Source organism: Tiliqua scincoides, chromosome 4 (genome assembly GCF_035046505.1).
Source record: "Tiliqua scincoides isolate rTilSci1 chromosome 4, rTilSci1.hap2, whole genome shotgun sequence".
Classification (NCBI taxonomy): domain Eukaryota; kingdom Metazoa; phylum Chordata; class Lepidosauria; order Squamata; family Scincidae; genus Tiliqua; species Tiliqua scincoides.
The window spans coordinates 135729818-135748061 of record NC_089824.1 but is presented as its reverse complement, the minus strand read 5'-3'; the positions used below and the strand labels follow the sequence as shown (position 1 = coordinate 135748061).

The 18244-nt window shown below is 41.5% G+C and overlaps 1 protein-coding gene across 1 annotated transcript in view; it reads right to left on the bottom strand.

Moving 5' to 3' along the window:
- Window positions 1-341: 341 nt before the first annotated feature.
- Window positions 342-18244, bottom strand: part of HFM1 (helicase for meiosis 1) — a 58041-nt gene continuing 40138 nt past the window's right edge. The window contains 15 exon segments of the mRNA XM_066624566.1: window positions 342-402; window positions 661-812; window positions 1436-1547; window positions 3260-3365; window positions 3928-4173; window positions 6197-6294; window positions 6398-6480; window positions 7044-7162; window positions 8754-8837; window positions 9437-9448; window positions 12058-12204; window positions 14050-14153; window positions 14244-14401; window positions 15222-15305; window positions 16651-16736. Of these exon segments, the coding sequence (XP_066480663.1) occupies window positions 342-402; window positions 661-812; window positions 1436-1547; window positions 3260-3365; window positions 3928-4173; window positions 6197-6294; window positions 6398-6480; window positions 7044-7162; window positions 8754-8837; window positions 9437-9448; window positions 12058-12204; window positions 14050-14153; window positions 14244-14401; window positions 15222-15305; window positions 16651-16736 (1652 nt within the window).

The window sequence follows — 18244 nt, the reverse complement described above, 5'->3', positions numbered from 1 at the left end:
TCTTATTTCCCAGAATAAAACTAGATATAATTTGAAAGAAGCAGAACAAACAGCTTGGGTTGAAAACAATCTTCTTAAATAAAAACCTTCCAAAAAGGCTTGGCTTCTGCAATATTATGAACAGCAACTCACATAAACAAAGATATTTAAATAACTATTAAAGATGCATTGTATCTTTAATATTGCAAGTAAACCATACAGCATTTTGGTCACTGTCATATAGGCTGCGCTTAATGAACTGCTATAAACTAAAAAGTAAATATCCTGATGGTATTTGAAAATCTTATCGTGATAATCAGTGCTTACTCTTCATCACTGGCTCTGTGCCTTGTTTATGAGCATTAGAAAATGTCATCAAATATTCCAAGAAAAGGCTTAATATCGTCATCAGAAAGCTGATATCTAGCAAAAAGAAGGCACAAAAGCATGTTTAAGCAATTAAGTTACAAATAAGCAAACTTTATAAAATCTGATTATTTTATCTGGAGTGCAACATACAGTGTTATTAAGCTGTTGTTTCAGTGTACAATTTCTGCACAGAAAGCTGAAGACAACCAGTTACATGTGAGCTCATGACCTTTCTGAAATACCTGTTTAGATACAATTATGCAAACTGCAGACCAAGCTCCAGCAATACATGCACAAATCTTTTTTCATTACCTGAGATCAGTCTCTTTTGTCATTCCTTTGTTACATATAAAAAAGTCTCCCTTTCCAGTGAATTGGTAAGAGCCTGAGACCGTTTCTGAGGCTGTAATCAACTGTGTATTTTTTAGCTGCTGTGGGGGGTTGTTTCCTTCTTGAAAGCCAAACTAAAACATAAAAGTGACAAGAAGAAATGTGAATTTCAAAATAGCTAACTCAAACAGACATTCTCATTTCAAAAATTAAATTGTACACTGTACCATATCATTTATACTTGACCAGTGTATTGCTAGAATGCTAGAAAACAGAATTTACATACATGAATACTGGGACTTAAAAGTTCCACTGCTGTGTTTGTGCCAGCAAATCAGTGCTTAGAATTCCATTAGAAGTGCACTGATTCCATACTATGACAACTGCTGACCTGGTGCTAGCTGTATGGCTGCAATCTTATATACCAGCGGTTTGCAAAGTGGTGAGTCACGACCCACCATGGGAACCAGAATTTCCCCTCAAGGCCCAGAAAACGGTGCCCCAGTGGTACCACAGTGATGGAGGCACCACAGGGACCCAGGGGCTTGTACCCTTACCTGGGGGGGAGGTCGCACTGGCTTTGTGGAGAGTCTGGCAGTCTTGCAGTCCCCTCTGTGTGTCTCCTCATAATTGTAATTGCTCTGATCAGCGATTGGAGTGCACTTCCGGTTTTTTTAAAGAAACAAATTCAAATATGTATTTGCATACATTTAGTAGAATAATGACTAGCAAGAAAGATAATTAGATCTTGACTTACCATGTTTTTATTTCCATATTCCGCAAGTGATTTCACATTTGACTGTGCAGTCAATGAGGAAAAGTTAGAATTTTGTAGGCAGATATCAGGATTCTCTTTAAATATGGAAACACTTCAAAAAAATAAAATAAATAAAAGAGTCCAAAACAAAATTAAACCTCAGAAATACAATCAAAAAGTAAGGGCTTATATACTTCTAAAATGTAATTATATAATGTGCACCATCTTAAGCAAAGTTTCAGTAAGGTAATGCTTAGGCTGCAATCTGATGCAGGCTTACCTGGAAGTAAGCCCATTGACTGTATTGGGACTTACTTCTCAGTAGACATGCATAGGATTGGGCTTTTACATTCAGTTTGCTCATCTCAAATTAATGCTTACAGGGCAGTTAATTCCTTGGGCAATTGATGTGCTGACGTAGAAGTGGGTTCAGACTCCTCCCTGAATCATGAGTTTGAATTGTTATCTCAGGATCAGCTCTCCATAGAAGAGAATGTGTTTCTGTGGGCTACAGAAACACTCCCTCTTCTATAGAGAGGTTTGTGGATTATTCCCTTTTGAACTGTTTTGGGTGGGCTCCAGAACTGTAGGATTTCCAGGAAAGACTGCTCTGTCTTAATGTCACTGTTAACACTGGGTTATGACAAGTTTAGGGTATTATGCACCAATAAGGCATTCATCTAATGGAGCTACACATACTGTAGAGTCCTTCCTTATTTCCTTCATCTTCAGAATCAACATATTGCCTACTCATGAGTAAACATAAACATGCTGCTCCTTTCTGTTTCCATAGGGCTCTATGCATTGTCCTTGTCAGCTACCAGCTTGTCAGTTTCGCGACACACCAAAAATAGAGTTGCAACCCACTGGTGGGTCCCGAACCACAGTTTGGGAACCACTGTTTAAATGGGCAGCCCAATCTAAACTAAATTCTCCACTGGCAGAGCCAGCTGGATCCAGACAGAAATGCCTGGATTCCACTGAAAGTTGTGTAACATTGTCATGTGCTCCGGTACTGCTGGCCAGCGCAGTGAGCGAGTATGCCAACACAATCTCTGGCAGCCATGTGCACAGGCAGGTGGCCAGGCCATCATCCACAAGTAAGAGGTAAAGCAGCATGCCTAGACATGCATAGAATTCTACTATAAAGCAAGAGACAAGGCCTTTTCTATAGTGGGACCTGAACTGCAGCATGCCTTGTGTGGGGAAATCTGCAAATCTTCCCTTCTACTGTGGACATAAGACCCATCTGCGTAAGCAGGCCTTTGAGTTTTTTGACAGTTGCTTTTTTGGATCTTTTCACTGATTTATTGTTGCTGCTTTCAAATCTAATATATTCATGTTTTAATTGTGTGAGATTTTATTGTCTTTTCAGTGAGTTTTATGATGGGCATTATAACCAATATTGTTAGCTAGTTTGAATAGAAATAATGGAAAAGTGGGATTTAGAGCCCAATCCTAAACCTGTCTACTCAGAAGTAGGATTGCAGCCTTAGGCGCAATCCTAATCAAATTTCCAGCACTGGCATAGCTGTGCTAGTGGGGCATGTGCTGCATCCTGCAGTTGGGGGGCCATCACAGAAGCCTCCTCAAGGTAAGGCAATGTTTGTTCCCTTACCTCAAAGTTGCATTACCCTTACGTTGGTGCTGGAAAGTGGGTTAGGACTGCACCCTTAAATATATAACAACAAATTTTAGATGGAGCATTTAACAGCTCCAGTTGTCCCTGCTCCAGTGACGTGTTCTAGCAAGCAATCTGAAAGTATACTTGATACATAGCTGGTGTATGGTTGTAGTACTAGCACCATATTACTGTATACTTACCTTTTAAAAAATGCACTTGAATGTTTGTTCTGTGTATTTTGGAAAAGGGATTTAGCTTTTCCTGAATTCTGAAGGTTTTTATTCATAGATCCCAGGTGAGAAGATTCTAAAGCATAAAACAAACAACTGAAAACATAATGCTTACCGAAATACAATCATATCTAAGGCATGGCCTTAAATATCCATTAAAGGTCTTAGACACTTTAAAAGCTACATATAAGGCCCAAATAAAAAAATGGTTAGCCTAGCAGGTATACATGGATTGAATCTAAGCTGCTTCTTTATTGATATCAAACTCAATGGAACCAATTTATTGCAGCTTTTTATCCATAAATTCATCAAATCAATTGACAAAAGAGAGAGCATGGTTAGTAGCTAGCTGAGACAGTATCCAGTGATGTTGGTTGAGAACTACAGTTCAAGTTCCGATCTTCACCTTGATGTGGAAATAAGCAAATTATGTTACCTTTCAGAAGCAGTATTCTACCCTATGCTGTGCTCCTCTCCACATTGAAAAAACATAGTTCAAAGAGATTTTTGTAAGTTTTGCATTATGGTTGGAATTGGGAAAGGATATTTTTTTATCTTTTCACAGATGCCTATACTGTGGATTCTGCACACACAAGAATGGTCACTTTATTCAAAAAATTAATGTTATAAGCAGTTACCTGAATTTTTCATTTTTTCCATATCAGCAATAAATGTGCTGGCATGTACTAAACTTCCATCATCATAATCATCCCAAACCTCATCTCCCAATTCAAAGTTCACATTCAAAGGTTCTGAAAGCAAAGAGCTGCTTTTATCTGCATCAGTCAAGTTACTCATTAAAGATTCTTTGAGATTTTTGTTTGAAATTATTGTCCGATGGCTCTTTTCATTTAAATTTGAAGGCTGCTTGCTAACAAAGAAACCTATAATTGAGCATAATAAAGGTGAAACAACATCATCACTTCTTAGACTATCCTGAAAAAAATTACAAAATCGGTTCAACATAGATAAAATGTAGTTGACTGTTTTCTCACCACTGTTTTTAGGGGAGGGGATACATATTCAGATAACAGGGCTGCACTTCTCCATTTATTTCCCAGCATAGATCAGCGGTAGATAGTAGATTAGTTAGGGCTGATGAGGCTGTTTCTGTCCCAAATCCTGGTCAGAAACCAGATTGAAATGTGACCAGATAATCAGTCTTCTTCAGGAAATCCTGGAGTTGGGTCACCACTACCCACTAGAGTACCTTGTCCAAAAATGGGAGGTTTGAGTTTGGCTAGTAGTTATCCAACAACTGAGGTCAAGAGAGCCCTTCAACAGGACGGACAAGTGCCACCTTAAGGCAGGATAGCACCACATCCTCTCCAAATGAAGCATTTATTAGCCTTCCTGCCCATTTGGCCAATGCCCCGGACAAATCTCATTGACCATGACGGACAAGGGTCCAGCAAGCATGTGAACAGCTTCACACTTTCAAGAATCCTGTCCACATCCTTAGGCTGTACAACTTGAAAAGAATCCATAGTGATAAGCAGATGCAGAGAATACACTAGAAGGATCTGTCAATGAGGAGTTCACATAGTGGCACATGCACACAGTTCAACAGTGTCCAACAACTTGATCACAGCAGGCCACAGTGGTCCAGAGGCGAAAGACTCCAAATCACCCAGGAAAGCTCAACTGGATGACTCTCTGCAGGTATGATCATGGCAGAGACACATGTCTTCTTTGTTGCCATCACTGCCACATAGTTCCAAAAGTGGCCTCTAGTCTCTAGACCATTTTTGGTCAGATTTATTTTGGTCTTCCTGCACCATCACTCATCTACCTAACTATTTCATTTCTAACTTGGTTCTACAGCGGGCGATAATGCAGTGCCATTGTATCAATGGTCCAGTCATCTTCTCATTCCAGAAGTTAATCAAGGCCATGGTAGAATCACCAGCCTTATTGAGAGGAAAATTCCCCAGAACCATCAAGAATCCAACAGAACTTCTGGGCAGCAAGCCTTTTTGATATCTGTAGAGGTAAAGAGCCGCAGAAGCATAAACCCCACCATTTTATTTGAAAATGGCATTATTTGTTTTATTCAGAAGTAAGCCCATTGTATTCAGTAAGACTTACAGCCCAATCCTGAGCTGCCCGGGTCACCCAGGCTCAGCGGCACAGAGAAGGGCTGCCGCCGAATCCTGCGCCTCCCGCACTACCACAGGAGGCACCTCGGGAGAAGGGGACATTTGTCCCCTTCCCCCGAGTAAGGTAAGCAGCCCCGCAATGGGGCTACTCACTTTACTCACAGGTAAAGGCGCTCGTGTAGGGCACGCAGCCCTGCACGAACGCCTAGGATTCTGATGAGCAGAGCTCCCTGGATCCTCCCCCCTCCCCCCGGCATGCCTCCCTCTGCCCTCTCTCTGCCCCCACTGGCCTCCCCCCTCCCTAGAACGCCTCCTCCTTGCCCCTGTCCCTGCCCCTGCCTACCGTTCCACAGCTCGGCAGTCCTGGAGACCGCCAAGCCGTGGGAGCTGGGTGACCGCCCCACGCTAGCCCAGCACCAGCTGGCACTGGGCTAGCACAGGCAGGAGCTCGGCAGTGAGCCCTGCGAATGTACCTTATGGCACGTTTGCAACTGTGCTCGGTGGCACGGAGCCATGCAGCCAAGCACAGGATTGGGCTCTTAGGTAGTAAGAATCCTATCTTATTCACCAGAAACAAATGCCTCTTATTTCACATAACATGTAACAACATGTACAGTATCTCAGAATCCATAAACAAAGAATATGTGAGGACAGAAGGGAACCAGGACAAAAGCATCTCAATGTGTCCACTATAGTATCCCATGGCAAGGAAGGAGCTTGTGTCCATTTATTTCAGCTGAAGCCCATGGGACAACTAACTCCAACTTTAGCTGAATTTAGAAGACGAACAATAGCATTAGCAACTTACCGCTCTCTTTAGAAGTTTCTGGTTGCAAAGGATGCCTTCCAGAATGACCAGACTGCTCTTCTAATGAAGTGAACTCCAAATGTTGAGCACATATTGAGCTTTTTAAAAGTGAACAAAATTGTAAGAAAATTGCAAAGTTTGATAGTAAAGAGAATGACTCCTTAAACTAGAGGATAGATGATTGTTATAATAGTACAATACCTTGATAATCCTGGAAGCAAAGATTTTGGAGTATAACAAAATTGTTTAAGATCCGTATTTTGTGATCTATTCGACATCTGCATCTAAAATTATACATGCAGATATATACACATATAGAGAGAAAAATAGATATTGTTACAATGTATGCATACAATAGAATAGGTTTGGTTTATCAATGTACAAATAAAACTAGAAAATGAATTCTTCTGACACCTTGTCAGGAATGGGAAAGTTACATATGAACACGTTGGTTTTTTTCCCCACTTCATGAGAGGTGTTTTTATATCATAGGAAAGGTGTGCAGCAATTTTTTTTTTAATCATGAATGTAATGAAGCAGTTTAGTCAGTGGCAGCTTGGAGGTATACAAGCATCTCAGCAAGCCCAGGCTGGCTATAGTCTATAATTTGTTAACCACATTTCATTCCCTGTTATCAATTGTCCAAGTCATTCTCCACTGGCAGAAAAATCATGCAGGAAAGAAATGGTTCCAAGCCTACAGATGCCTAATTCTACCAAGAAGGAAGAATGGATGGCAGTCCCACAGAGGTACAAACTGTTCCACTGTTAAAGAAGTCTTTATTTGCAAATATACAGAAGCTCTATTTTTAAAAGTCAAAGTACAAAGAATTTCTGCAACTGCATACCTTTAATCGTTTCACTGGAGGAACAGTAGATCCTGCATTCCGATTTCTCAAATCAGTAAGATATGAAGAAAACGTTGATTCTTTCCTCAAGTCATATTTCTGTGAAACTCCAATTTTACCTTTAAGAAAAGATAATGTTTTTGTTATAGACTTTTATTTATTTAAAATATTATTGACACAGAAAGTTAGGAAAAGAAAATGCCAAGCAACAGAAATCTCAAATAATTGTTTGTCTGCTTTTGAACAGGCCAATCTGTCTCAATTTCTAAGGGGTAAGGTTGCATATAGTGTCACTTCAGACACTGGAGAGACAGTCAACAGTCAACAAAACCTTTATTAGGCATACATTTGATAGGTGAGAACTCTGTACAGAAATCGTAGAGAGTATAAACCTAGATAGTGCACAAATATATGTATAAGTGCACACCTATGTGTACACACAGATACAACGTACATTACATTTTACAAACAAACATGAATTATTTAAAAGACAGAAACAATCAGTTACTCTGCGGATCTTGCCAGAATGTAGCCTGGAGAGTCACTGATAAAGACAAGCCCAGACTTGCCCCACTGTGTATCAGAGAAGCATTTCTAAACAGACGTGTACACACATGCACATACTGTGTGTGAGATCGCGTGTGTCTGTTCATCTAAGTCTTTTGCTGTCTCAGGGCCCAATCCTGAACAGTGCACGCCGGCTTACTGCTGCAGTGCGCAGTCACAAATATGACATAAGACATGTCTGCAGCCTTCAGCACCGGTCCAGCACTGGTGCTAGCTCCGGTCTAGCACCTGTGGACTGCTGCTGCTGCTCCACAGTTGCCTGAATCACCAGGTGGTGGACAGGTAGGTGGGGGCATGAGAGAAGGCGAGAAGGAGGCGTTCCAAGGTGGGGGGAGGGCAGGGAGAGGGCAGGGACGAGGTGTGCTGGGGAGGAAGCAGGGTAGGAGAGAGGCAGGACCAGAGGAGTTTCGCTCCTCTCCATTCAGAGCCTCTGTGTCAGACCACAGACCCAACATGGAGGCTCTTGATTCTATGGCAGCCCAAGGGTTGCCGCAGAATTGAGTAGCCCCATTGTGAGGCTACTTGCCTTACCCAGGGGAAGGGGAAGAAAGTTCCCTTCCCCCAAGGAGCCACTGGCAGCTGCCCTGTTGTGTACAAGATGCCATGGCAGCCGTTTTGCTGCCACAGCAGTCTGGGTGCAATGGGCAGCTCAGGATTGGGCTGCCTGTCTACAGTTAGAAGAAGCAATGCTCACTGGAGTCTGTGCTGTATCTTTTACCAGATGTTCAGAGAGAGGCAGTTGCTTTGTTCAGACTTTATGACTTATGTTTTGTAAACACGTTACTCATGCTATAGAAGTTCAAATAAAAGATAAATATATAATTTTGTATATTATGTATGTTGTTATAAAGCTAATTAGTTTTTGTCATTCTCTATATACACATGTATGTGGTGATACAGTCTCCAGCTACATCTTTTCATCTCCAAATGCTTCCTGTGTGCTCTCCTCCACAGTGAGATTCCATCCAACACAGCCCTTTCCTGCACATGCAGAACTAGGCACATGAATGCAGAACTCCGCAAGCACATTTCCTCACACAGGGGAGAGACTTCATCATCCCTTGATTCTTTTATTGAACTTCCATAAGAAAGCAAACCAGGAACTTCAAGGGTAAATGTCTCCAAAAAATGGATGAAACTCACAGCAGTCATGTCCACATACTTCTTTATTTTTACAGTGATGGTTGCATTTTCTGTTCCCCTGCTTCTTGCTGAGGTTCTCGCCTCCTAAAGTAATATGTATTTATTTATTAAAAACAAATTTTATTGATACTCATTAGGTACCATATGGAACCTAAATGTTGGTGGCATTTGCTGTTCCTTCACAAGTTGATAATTTACATGTTGCATTATCCATGTGATAATTACAGACATAATTTAAAAACTTCAACACGTTAACCTGAACACTGTAGACCAGTGCTTCCCAAACTCCCACAAAGAAGTTGGGTGCACTGTAAGTTTATGTGGGAGGTGTTATGATAGCAATGAGATCTCCAGGACCACACTGCTGGGATGGGAGGGTTTGTTTTTTTTACTCACCAGTCTCCAGCACTGGAGTCCTGGGGGTTCCAGGAGATCCAGGAAGCCCTCCACAGGGCTCCCCACACCTCCAAAAGTGTTAAAAATAGGGGGAAAAAAGGAAACTTCCAGTTTTCAGCCCAAAAGTGCCTTTTTCAATTTTTAACATGTTTGGAGGTGCAGGGAGCCATGCAGAAGGTTTTCCAGATCCCCTAGAAACCCCAAGACTTTGGCACTGGAGGCTGGTGAGTTTAAAAAAAAAAACCCTCCCATCTCTGGTAGCAGTGCAATCCTGAGGAACATGTTGCCGCCTTCCCCCTCTTCACCCCTTAAAGGGGCGGGGACAGGTGCTTCCCTGGTAAATGAGTTGCAACCCACCAGTTTATCATGGACAACTGCTTGTTCTTTTATCAGACAATTATCTTCATGGGAGGCAATATGATTGGTGATAGAACAATGGCATGTTTGCAATTCACTGAATGCAAATTGTGAATTTATCCTTAATCTTGCTTCCTATATGCACTGAAAGATATGCACGGAATGAAAGCTGTAACAGTGCATGGATATTCTAGTTCTTAAAACCTAGCTCCAGTCAAAGTTCCACTGCAATGAATTAAGCTTTCACCAGTAAAATGGTTTGAGGATCACAAACTGTTCCTAAACCTACTTGCTTATAAATAAATATCATTTAAATGAGCAGGATTTACATGCAAATACATTTAGAGTCAGAGTGCCAATTTCTTCTATCTATTTTTTTTATTTATATTGTGCCTCTCTAAAAATTGTTGTACAGGCTCACAATAATTAAAATCATAAGCACATATAATGCTATTTACAATGCATAAGGGACAACAAACAAACAAAACCAGTAACAAAACTTCATTTAAAAGCAATAAGAGATCAGTACCAAGCAATCCCTGAATGCTTCCTCAAAAAGTGGGTTTTGCATTTCTTTCTCAATACAAAGAAGCAACAAGGAGAACCAACAGCCCAATCCTCCATAACTCCCCATGCAGCGATGCAGTGGTGCCAATGTAGTGTCTGCTGCATACCACGGGGAGTTTCAGCCTCTAGAGCCTCCTCAGGATAAGGGAACATTCTTGCCCTTGCCATGGGTAAGCCAATGGCAGCCCATCAGGTCTACTCCGACCTGCACCAGCAATAATCCTGGCACAAATCTGTGTGGCCCTGTGAAGGCAGACTGAGCCTGGGAAAGGGGGTGAGGGTTCAGCAGGTGCTGCTGCCACCAAACCTGTCCCCTTCCCAGGCCTAATCAGCCCTCCTTCCTGTCAGGGCCAGCCTAAGGGGCTGCAAGGCCCAATTGGAAACATTTTTTGTGGGCGCCAGGTTCACAGCCAGGTCAGTAGAATCTTAGGTATACAAATAAAATTTATTATAGACTTTATATCTCTAACATAGAATGGAAAGCAATCCTAATGTGCACTTAAAAAGTGCATGTGAGTTAGTGGACCAATTGGATCTAAGCACATTTTAATATAGAATTGCATACATGTAACCCTCCAAGTAAACTAACAAAATGTGTAGTTTATCTTTGAAAATAAACCGTATAACAAATTAACATATTACATAATTCAAATAGAGTAAAAAATTCCAAAATATAAACAGCATAAACAAACACTACTGACTTTTTTAGAATTCAGAAGACAATTAAAATAGTCGCTGTTCTCTATAAAACGGTAATGTAGTATTAGGTGTTCACTGCAATGTGTTGTTGCATATATTTGACTATTATTCACTAGTATTATTAGTATTAGTATTATTAGCATTAGTATTATTAGTATTAGTGAATAATTAGTATTATTCACTAATTACTCTAGTGCGTCCCCCCTTAGGCGTGTGGCCCAATTGGTCCAACTGGCTTAAAGCTGGACCTGCTCCCCATCTCCTTCACTTCCCTGTTCCTGCCCCAATCTACCCCCTCACTGCCTCCCTCCAGCCCCCTGCACAGTCTCACCACTGCGGACCTAGCCATTTGCTGCTTCCAGTGTCCACCAGGCTGCACTCTCTAGCATGTTACATTTGCAACAGCCGTAAAGCATGTTACGCCTCTGGAATGCACATTCTAGCAGTGGAATGAGGACTTCAGATTGGACTTAAGCCAAATTCAAACTAAATTCTCTCCCATTAATGCAGCTGTGCCAATGAGGCATATTCTGCTTCCTGTAGTGGGGACAGTTGGTGTGGTCTCCTCAAAGTAAATGATTGTTGGTTTACTTACTCTGAGGAAGGCTTCCACTATCCAAATGGGACACTTTAGTCATGTGCCAAAGAATTTGCTGGTGCAAGACCAAGGCATGTAATGGTGACTGAAAGGGATAGAATTTGACTGCACACACATATGGCCAGACCCGCCTCTCACTCACCTATTCCACTCCCTCCTACCCACATTCCTCCTACCACTTGCCCCCATCACCACCTTGCCTTGCACTGGCAGATGGTGGCCTGGCCACAAGCCCACGCTGGTGACCTTGCTGCCCTGGCTGGTGGGGCTGGAGCATGCAACAACATCATACACCATCCCATTGCTAACTGAGTAAGAGGCACTTTTTCAAGTGGGTGTTTTTCATTTAGCAGGGGAAGAGTAACTGGCCCTCTTCACCCCAGCAGTGTCTTTTCTAGTGGCTGTCTGCTGGTGTTCTTTTGCATCTTTTTAGATTGTGAGCCCTCGTGGGACAGGGAGCCATTAGTTATTTGATTTTCTCTGTAAACCACTTTGTGAACTTTCGTTGAAAAGCGGTATGTAAATACTGTTAATAATAATAATAATAATAATTAATAATACAACTTCTGACAAAATCCAAGCATTTCCGCCTGGATCCTGTCGGCTCTGCCAGCGGAACACAAATTCCACCAGGGGAGAACCAGGGTTTGCCATTAATTATATGCTAAACAGAGCACAGTTGCTTACCTTTATTAATTCTTGCTGTTGATGAAGACTGAGAACAATTAGTTGAACATTCTGTTTCTAACTTTCCATGTACAGTCATCATTTGATTTCCAAATCCCTTTGGTCCTAGATAAAAGGCTTTAAATTTCTGCTGAATGTCTAGTCCAACTTTTGTGGGGGGGAAATATTTATGACGTCAACAAAAGTGGTATGACTATAGGTGTAAAAGACATACCTAAATATTCAACTTCTGATCGAGTGTCATATTATTTTGCTTTTCTTGTGATAACATTCTAACAGCACAATCCAACAGCACAATGTTTACTCAGAAATAAGTCCCTCTGTATTCAGTGGGACTTACTCCCAAGAAAGAGTATTTAGGCTTGCAGCCTAATGACCCAATCTTGTTAAGCCACTGCACCACCAGAACACACACTCCAGCAACACAGTGTGCTTTACAAAATGCAACCCTGCCATTCTGCACCGCAAACAGTGAGTGGTGGCATCCAGGCAACAGCAACTTCTCTGAAGCCCCCAGCACCAGTAAGGTAGTGGGGGGCAGATTGTGGATGGGGAAGGGGGAAGAATCAGCGGAGAAGGGAAGGCAGGAGAAGGTGGATCATGGCACACACCAGATTTGATCCCCTCTTTTTAAAACTTCCCTGCACTTTTTCTCTCCTCAGACATACACCACCAAAATAGGTGGCATATGTCCAAGGAGATACATTCGCAATCGAACCACATACCAAGAAGTAAGTGCAAAAAGTTTTCACTCACCTCCTATAGGCTGTCCAATTGCCCTCCCACCACAGGATGCGGTACATGCCTTTTTGGTGCAACTGCATCGGCACTGGTGATGGGGGATAGGATTGGACTGTGTCATTTATAAATAATATCTTTGTACTTTTTTTACTGCCTTAGGGTTCGATCCTGAACAGTGCGTGCTGGCTCACCACCAGTACGCACTCTCGCAAACATGCCATAAAGCATGTTTGCGAGCCCTTACTATGGGACCAGTGCCGAAGCTAGCCCCCGAGGAGCTGCAGCGGGCTGCCCGGTTGTGGACTGGATGCCACAGTAGCCATTTTGGCACCGTGGCAGCCCCATAATTCAGGCAGCTCAGGATTAGGCTCTTAAACAGTTTGTTTCGTGTGGGTTGATTTTGTTCTGTACTGTGTTTGACAAAACAGTGATGAGGAGAAGCTTGATCGATACTTCCAGTTGTTTGAGTGGGTGGGGGGGTCTGATAGTGCCTGTTATGGGTTAACTATGCATTCAGTTATATTATTTACTGATGCGAATTATTTCAGTAAGCCTGAAATTGATCCAGAAAGTCACAGATCATAGAAACACTAGATATAATTAAACAGCATTAAACAGGGAAGTGTGTTGAACAGAGAAATGTTATAATCCAAAGTACATCTGGTCCACCATAAACCAGAACCACTGCACTCAATCATTTCTATAGACCAATGCAAGATATTTTCAAAATATCTCTGACAAAAATAACCATTCTTTCAACGTTCTTAGAGCGCAATCCTAACCCCTTATGTCAGTGCTTTCCAGCACTGACATAAGGGCAATGCAGCTCTGAGGTAAGGGAACAAACATTCCCTTACTTTGAGGAGGCCTCCATGAGTGACACCCAACTGCAGGATGCAGCACATGTCCCATTGGCACCGCTATGCCAGTGCTGGAAAGCACTGACATAAGGGGTTAGGATTGCTCCCTTAGAAATAGTGGGTTCAAACAGGTTTGTTAGGAATGGGAAGAAATTTAGAAATTCAGAAATTTAGAAGTACTTTTCTAGACTTGAGAAAAAGGAGGGTGCTACATACAGATCGCCAAGGGTCAGACACAACTGCATAATTCTATTCGATCTGACATACAGATCAGCAAAACAAATGCACACAGTTCTTTTCTCACAAGCTACAGTGAAGTGGTAGGGAGAACAGTGGAGACTGTGAAATTAGCACAGGAGATTTTAAGACCTAACCACATAAATTAACTTACCATATTCAGAACTGATTAGATTTATGCTAAGCTCTTCAGATTTAACAGCTCTTCTCACTTCAACCTTTTTAGTCCATTTTCCCATTTTCAGCAGAGTGGAATCCCTGCAAAGTATATAAAGTATTGATATCCTGATATTAAATGTATACAAATGGACATTTATTAAAGTTTAAAAATGACTTGAGTATACTCACATAATCTTTTGCTTAAAAACCACCTGATTATCATTATCTCCTATTATTAAAGTTACATAGTGAAAATCTGGTGCGGTTCTCTTTGTCTGCAGCAGTTCAAAATTGGTTAATACAACTGTCACTAGGATTTCAGCTACTGCTTCACTGTATTTAGCCAGCTTGAAAAAGAAAATATGTATTTAAAAAGGATAAGAAAAAGGATATTATTCTTATTAAAATCACCTCACCTCCATGACAGCCCCCCCCCCCCCCCCCGTGACATCTAGGAGGGGAACTGAGGACCGGAGAGACAATGTGTGGCTTCCCTGAGCCCTGGAAGGCCTCTGAAGGCCTTCTGAAAAGGCCTTCTTTAGCAAAAACTGGAAGTACCTTTCTAAGGCCTCCAGCAGACCATCTGAAGCTTGGGGAGGCAGCACATGGCCTCCCTGGGCCTCAGTAGGCCTGCTGGAGGCCCCCACCTGCCTTGGAATCCACCATTATGGGTGGAGCTTGGCACCCTCTCAAGACTTGGTACCCAGGGCTATGTACCCCTGCCTCATTAGCTATGCCACTGACACACAAGTTGATCTGCTGCTAGAAAAACAGGAGTTCTGCTCATGTATAGACACGCACCCCTCACCCCTAGTCTGCCACTACCATTCCAAGCAGCTAGCTAGTCTGTTTAATTTAAAGCATATCTGAGTCCCAGGTTCCTTCCCCCCCCCCCCAAATTGTTCTTTGCATGTATATCCTCCAAACATGAAAAGAGCAACATAGTGACTGATAAAAGACTTCAAAAATCAAATAACAATGGTACAATCAAAATTTTAAAAAGCCATCTGGCTTATTTTTTCCAGTTTATAATGAAAATACCTTCTCTACTGATTCCTTATTTCTGTCTTCACTCCTAAGCTACTACATTTTCACTGGAGTTTCCGTACAACTGTTTTAGTAGAGAAGAGCAACACAAAAATAATGAAATTGGACCAAAGAATTTACCTGTTCTACAATAAGTTCATATTTGGGAAGGTGTGCTACTGACTCCTTAATTTGATTTCCAAAAGGAGGGTGTCTATTCAGAATCTGCAAATTTAATTTCAGATAAGAGTTATTTCAAAATGTTCATCAATTTGAAAACCTAAAAAAACATACTAACTATTCACAAAAAGATCCAGTGCTCCTAAAATGATCATTGTTACCCTTTCTCTCATATCCATCAAAATTACAAAAGTACTAGTTTGGTATCTCTGTCAGTTGACAATCCTAATCAAATGCCATCAAATGACTTAGCAAACACAGATTTTAAACTAACCAATAATTGTGGTCCAGGAAGGCATGTACAGTACAATACCTGTCTTTTCACTGATGCAGTCCCACAATGCATAGCAGTACAGAGTAAGTAAAAAAGCAAATAACCACAAAGGTTCATTCCATTCTTCCAAGACCATGTTCCAAGCCAGCTTTCTACATTTATTATTATTAATTATTAACAGTATTTATATACCGCTTTTCAACTAAAAGTTCACAAAGCGGTTTACAGAGAAAAATCAAATAACTAAATGGCTCCCTGTCCCAAAAGGGCTCACAATCTAAAAACCACCATTTACCACAACCTTTTCTAACTCTCCAGCATGATTGTTTTCCCCTTCTCATTATTATGTTGCTTTTATCCTCCATCTTAACATATGAAATATTAATTGTAAAAGTATGTTTATAGTGAACATACTTAACATATAGTGTTGATAGTTACAGGTTGCTAACTCCTGCAGCCTGGACAACCTCAGTATAGGAATCCTCTCTCTTGCATCTCAGGCAACTGCACTATTGTCTGTTTTTCAAGTGTATGCCTGCAGATATAGCTTGAATCCTTCACAGCTTGCTACTGTCTACTTATACCAGCTACATTTGGAAATGGTAGAGCCCAATCTTATCCATATCTATTCAGAAATAAGCCCCATTATAGTTGATGGTGCTTACTCCCAGGTAAGTGAGGATAGGATAATCAGATAATGTAATCTTTTTTTTAAGGATTTGGTCTATAATCCCAAAGGCTAAGAATGTATGCTTCCTAAAAAAAAACACATTTTCAGAATTTGGATAAATATTTTGGGGCGCAATCCTAACCAACTTTCCAGCACTGGGGTAAGGGCAGTGCAGCTCTGAGGTAAGGGAATAAACATTCCCTTACCTTGAGGAGGCCTCCATGACTGCCGCCCACCTGCAGGATGCAGCACATACCCCATTGGCACAGCTGTGTCAGTGTGGGAAATTTGGTTAGGATTTGGGTCTTCTTTATTCATCTTCCAGACACCTAGGGCAACCAGGAAACTATCTTTCAGAATGGCTGATATATAAAATAGCAGTGTACAATGCTGTAGATTAGTACTTCTAATACAACTGCAAAATATGAAGATGGAAAAATAAATACCAGTTCGAGTTCCCTTGCATTTGTAGCTTCTATTTTTTTAAAGGATGTCAGACCTGCAGTCATCATAGCATTTGACAATGACATACCTATTGAAAATTGACTAGTATTAATGGATAATGTTTTTATCAAAAGCATTTCTTAATAAATTGCAATTATCTTCAACAATGGCAGGCAAATATAAAATATATATACATATTTAAACTGGCTTCAAGCTGTTTCTGAAAATACTGCCACCATTCTCTTTTTCTTAAATTACATTTTCTAATCTAAAGGTATAGATTGACTAACAAGCACGATTCGGTGTATGTCTATTCAGAAGTAAGTTTCATTGTGCTCAATGGGGCTAACATTCAGCAAAGTGCGTATAGGACTGCATCCTTATACAAGTAAGAATTAAACACCAAGGGACTGTAGCAATGATTCAGAAATTATAGGTCAACACCATCAGTAGATTATGGGTACTGAGACTGACACATTCCTATAGCAAAGACTGGAAACCAAAGAGTTCTGGTTTGCACACACTTCTGCACATTCACTGAGGTTTCACTAATTTTATCTTTCTACTATCATAAAATGTCTATATTTGGGGTGTATTTCTGGGTATATTTTGTCTATATAGGGTATATTTTGTCTATATATATCCTATATAGATAGGATCTCAAAACACATAGACGAACAGGCCTTGCTGAGGGAGAGTCAGCATGGCTTCTGTAAGGGTAAGTCTTGCCTCACAAACCTTATAGAATTCTTTGAAAAGGTCAACAGGCATGTGGATGCGGGAGAACCCGTGGACATTATATATCTGGACTTTCAGAAGGCGTTTGACACGGTCCCTCACCAAAGGCTACTGAAAAAACTCCACAGTCAGGGAATTAGAGGACAGGTCCTCTCGTGGATTGAGAACTGGTTGGAGGCCAGGAAGCAGAGAGTGGGTGTCAATGGGCAATTTTCACAATGGAGAGAGGTGAAAAGCGGTGTGCCCCAAGGATCTGTCCTGGGACCGGTGCTTTTCAACCTCTTCATAAATGACCTGGAGACAGGGTTGAGCAGTGAAGTGGCTAAGTTTGCAGACGACACCAAACTTTTCCGAGTGGTAAAGACCAGAAGTGATTGTGAGGAGCTCCAGAAGGATCTCTCCAGACTGGCAGAATGGGCAGCAAAATGGCAGATGCGCTTCAATGTCAGTAAGTGTAAAGTCATGCACATTGGGGCAAAAAATCAAAACTTTAGATATAGGCTGATGGGTTCTGAGCTGTCTGTGACAGATCAGGAGAGAGATCTTGGGGTGGTGGTGGACAGGTCGATGAAAGTGTCGACCCAATGTGCGGCGGCAGTGAAGAAGGCCAATTCTATGCTTGGGATCATTAGGAAGGGTATTGAGAACAAAACGGTTAGTATTATAATGCCATTGTACAAATCGATGGTAAGGCCACACCTGGAGTATTGTGTCCAGTTCTGGTCACCGCATCTCAAAAAAGACATAGTGGAAATGGAAAAGGTGCAAAAGAGAGCGACTAAGAAGATTACGGGGCTGGGGCACCTTCCTTATGAGGAAAGGCTACGGCGTTTGGGCCTCTTCAGCCTAGAAAAGAGA